Consider the following 3,178-nt stretch of genomic DNA (forward strand, 5'->3'; position numbering starts at 1 on the left):
CATGCCTGGATTGTGGGCTTGATCCCTGGTGGGGGGCGTGCAGGAGGCAGCCGATTGAGGATTCTCTCTCATCATTGATGTTTCTATCTCTCTCCCTCTCCCTCTGAAATAAAACAAAAAAAAGTTCTAAATAGATATTTATCTTGTTTCTCTTTCTCAAATATTTCATTCCTACAGAAGGTCATAGCTGACTGTAATCCTGAATAAAATTATTGGCCGAAATAAATCAGAACATTGCAGAATATGTGCCACTTCAGGGCCTTGTGCTCTTTTTTCCTGGGATTAATAAGCCCTTCCTAAATTATACAGAGACCATTTCTACCACGGGTGAAGGGTTCTAGCATGCTTGGACAGACTGCTCAGTACTAGTAAGAACAAGCTAATGAGGAAGAGGCGATTTATCAGCACAGACATTCACTGTGCTCAAGGGGGTGGGGAGGGGACACAAGATTAAGGATAGAGGCTCATGTTTAAAAAAGCTACATAAAGATACAAGTGGTTCTCCAACTTTAGAGTTACCTGCAGAGCCTGTTAAAGCCAAGAATGCTGGTCCCCAGCCCAAGTTTCTGATTCAGTGGGTTGCCAGGAAAAATAGAGGTTGCTCAGTTAAATCTGAATTTCAGATAAATAAATAATTTTTAGGTATAAGTATGTCCCAAATACAGCAAAAATTTTTATTTTGTTTGCTAAATCTGGCAACCCTAGAATTTGCATTTCCAACAAGTTTCTAAGTGATGCTGCTGCTGGTGGTTGTGGGGACTTTGAGAACCAAAGAGAAACAGGATATTATGTTATCATCAAGAGAGAAAAATTTGAGGGCAAGGATTCCTAGAGGAAAGGGCTCAAGGTGAGTCTTTAAGGATGCATAGAAGCTAGCCAGGAGAAGGATACTTAAGACCGAGAGGAAAGAAAGCCTTGAGGAAAAAAAAAAAAAAAAAGAACAGGAAAAAAAAGGACAGTCTTCCGGATGTTGCTTATACATAAAAGTTTAATGCAGGTGGTGGCAGGTAAGATTAAAAGGGCAGGCAGGGTCCGGAGGGGATGTAGGACTGTGTGAAGCACTTGAAGTTTACACTGAAAGACCATCAGTGCATGTGAAGGGTTTTAAGCAGAGCAGGTACTCCGTCTGCTCCTTCACAAATAAACAAAGTGCTCTGATCCTCCACCCTAATGATCTTTCTAGAAACACAGTTAAGATACTTATGGCAGCCGCTTTTATCTAATTCTGCACCAACACAAAGAAGGGAAGGAAATAAAAACAATACTAAGTTCATGTCTTCTTTCCAACTAATCCCAGCTCTTGAAGACTGAAGCTTACCTACAGGGAGAACATAAAATGTGAAGACATCGGTAACCTAGCTCTCATAGATGCCAAAAGAACAAAGAGCCCAAATAAAAATGAGTGGTAACAAAACTCTAGTTGTTTAAAATATATTTTTGGGGAAAGTTAAATTCTTAAGTCTAAATCTGATAGGTAAAACTAAAGAAATAAGACTTAAAAATAGGTGTTGAACACTGCCAGTGTGGCTCAGTGGTTGAGCTTTGACCTATGAACCAGGAGGTTATGATTGAATTTCTGGTTAGGGCACATGCCCTGGTTGCAGGCTCCATCCCCAGTGGGGGGTGTGCAGGAGGCATCTCTTTCATCTCTCCCTCCCTCTTTCTCACTTCCTCTCCTCTCTGAAATCAATAAAAAAATATTTTTAAAAAACAGGTGTTCACTTAACAATGCTCACACTAATTAAGAAAAAAAAAGGGATTGAAAAACAACAACAGACATCAAAAGCCACTTGCTCTCTAGTGCCACCTTTCTATATCAGTTCTTAAACATGGTTCGGGGCCTTTCTACTTGTCAGAACTGAAACCCATCACAATGAAGATGTCCATATCTAAGGCTGAGACAAGTCTCCGTAGTAATAGCATTCCTAACCCTGTCCAGGGGGGGTCAGAATTCTATTTTACTACTGACTACAATTCTCTCAACTGTAAAATAAGTAGATGATCTGCAAAGTACCATTCCCTTTTATTACCAATCTCTAACATGACCTTTACCTAGTTCCAGACAAAATTTAAGAACACAAACATGTTGTTCAGTGTGTATTTAAAGCCATTACAATATGTTTGGCTTCGTCAAAGTCACCCTTCTAAGATGCTACATGTCCTGAAAGACCACCGACAACAGGAGTATACCTTTAAGGGTTGTATGTCACTATAGCATCGAAACCTAAATTCGAAAAAGGTACCTGAAGTGCTGCTTTGGAATGACACTTGTCTTCCTTGTACATACAACACTGAGGATGATGCGTTTTATGACTCCAGGGAAAAGTTAACTTATCCGTACTTTATTTTTCTTCTCTTACATAAAGTGGAGATAATAGCAACCAAAGCTAAACTATAACATACGGTGGCCGTAAGTACGCAGCACTTAGAGACCTCTGGACGGAAGTTGAGAGCTGACAAAAGGGCAGACAAAAGGTCAGGTTGGCTGAGGAGTGAGGGAGGCTAGCATCATCTCAGCATATGACTATTGCAAAGCTGCCCTGAATGTGGATTAGCCTGCCTCCTCCAAGTGGGCACTTCAGGCCCCTTGCAGAGATCAAAGCGGGCCTCCGCACCCACGCCCTAAATCCTGACTCCCATGGAGAGCCGTGGGACCCTCGGGACCCACCAAGGCCATACCTGTAATCGCAGAGCTTCGGCTGACTGCCGCACTGCTGCGTGCACACCACACAGCAGCTGCACAGGGGGACGTTGCCCCGGATCCAGTGGTGGGGCATGGCGTCCAGGGCCTTGCCGTTCGGCTTGAGCACGATCTCCTTGCACTGGAAGCGCTTGTCGGCCTTCTTGAGGCAGCCCTCGTCCACGCGCAGCCCGCAGCAGTCGCAGAAGGCGCCCTGCAGGATGTGCTGCGCGCACACGCAGCAGTAGGTGGGGTGGCTGAACAGGTCCGTGTCGTGCCAGCCGTGCTTGCTCTTGCGGAAGATGTCCCTGCGGTGCAGCTGCCGGCGCGACCGCTGAAGGCTGCACCAGAAGGTGATGAACACGGGCAGCAGCACCGAGCACAGCGTCCACAGGACCAGGTGCCCGTCCGCGAACAGGCCCGAGTAGGGCTCCGGCCGCTTCTCTCCTTCCATCTTCTCCAGCGGCGATGCCTAAGGAGGGAGACGCGGGCGGTCCG

At 45.4% G+C, this 3,178-nt stretch overlaps 1 protein-coding gene across 2 annotated transcripts in view; it reads right to left on the minus strand.

The window, feature by feature from the left end:
* The window catches only part of DGKE (diacylglycerol kinase, epsilon 64kDa), a 25,542-nt gene extending 22,370 nt beyond the window's left edge, over nt 1–3,172 (minus strand). For both annotated transcript variants that reach the window (XM_005872541.2, XM_014544835.1), the window contains exon 1: nt 2,680–3,172. In XM_005872541.2, the coding sequence (XP_005872603.1) occupies nt 2,680–3,134 (455 nt within the window). In that variant the 5' untranslated portion in view covers nt 3,135–3,172. The remainder of the gene's footprint in view (nt 1–2,679) is intronic.
* Nucleotides 3,173–3,178: the final 6 nt, after the last annotated feature.

This window comes from Myotis brandtii, unplaced genomic scaffold, assembly GCF_000412655.1.
Source record: "Myotis brandtii unplaced genomic scaffold, ASM41265v1 scaffold383, whole genome shotgun sequence".
Classification (NCBI taxonomy): domain Eukaryota; kingdom Metazoa; phylum Chordata; class Mammalia; order Chiroptera; family Vespertilionidae; genus Myotis; species Myotis brandtii.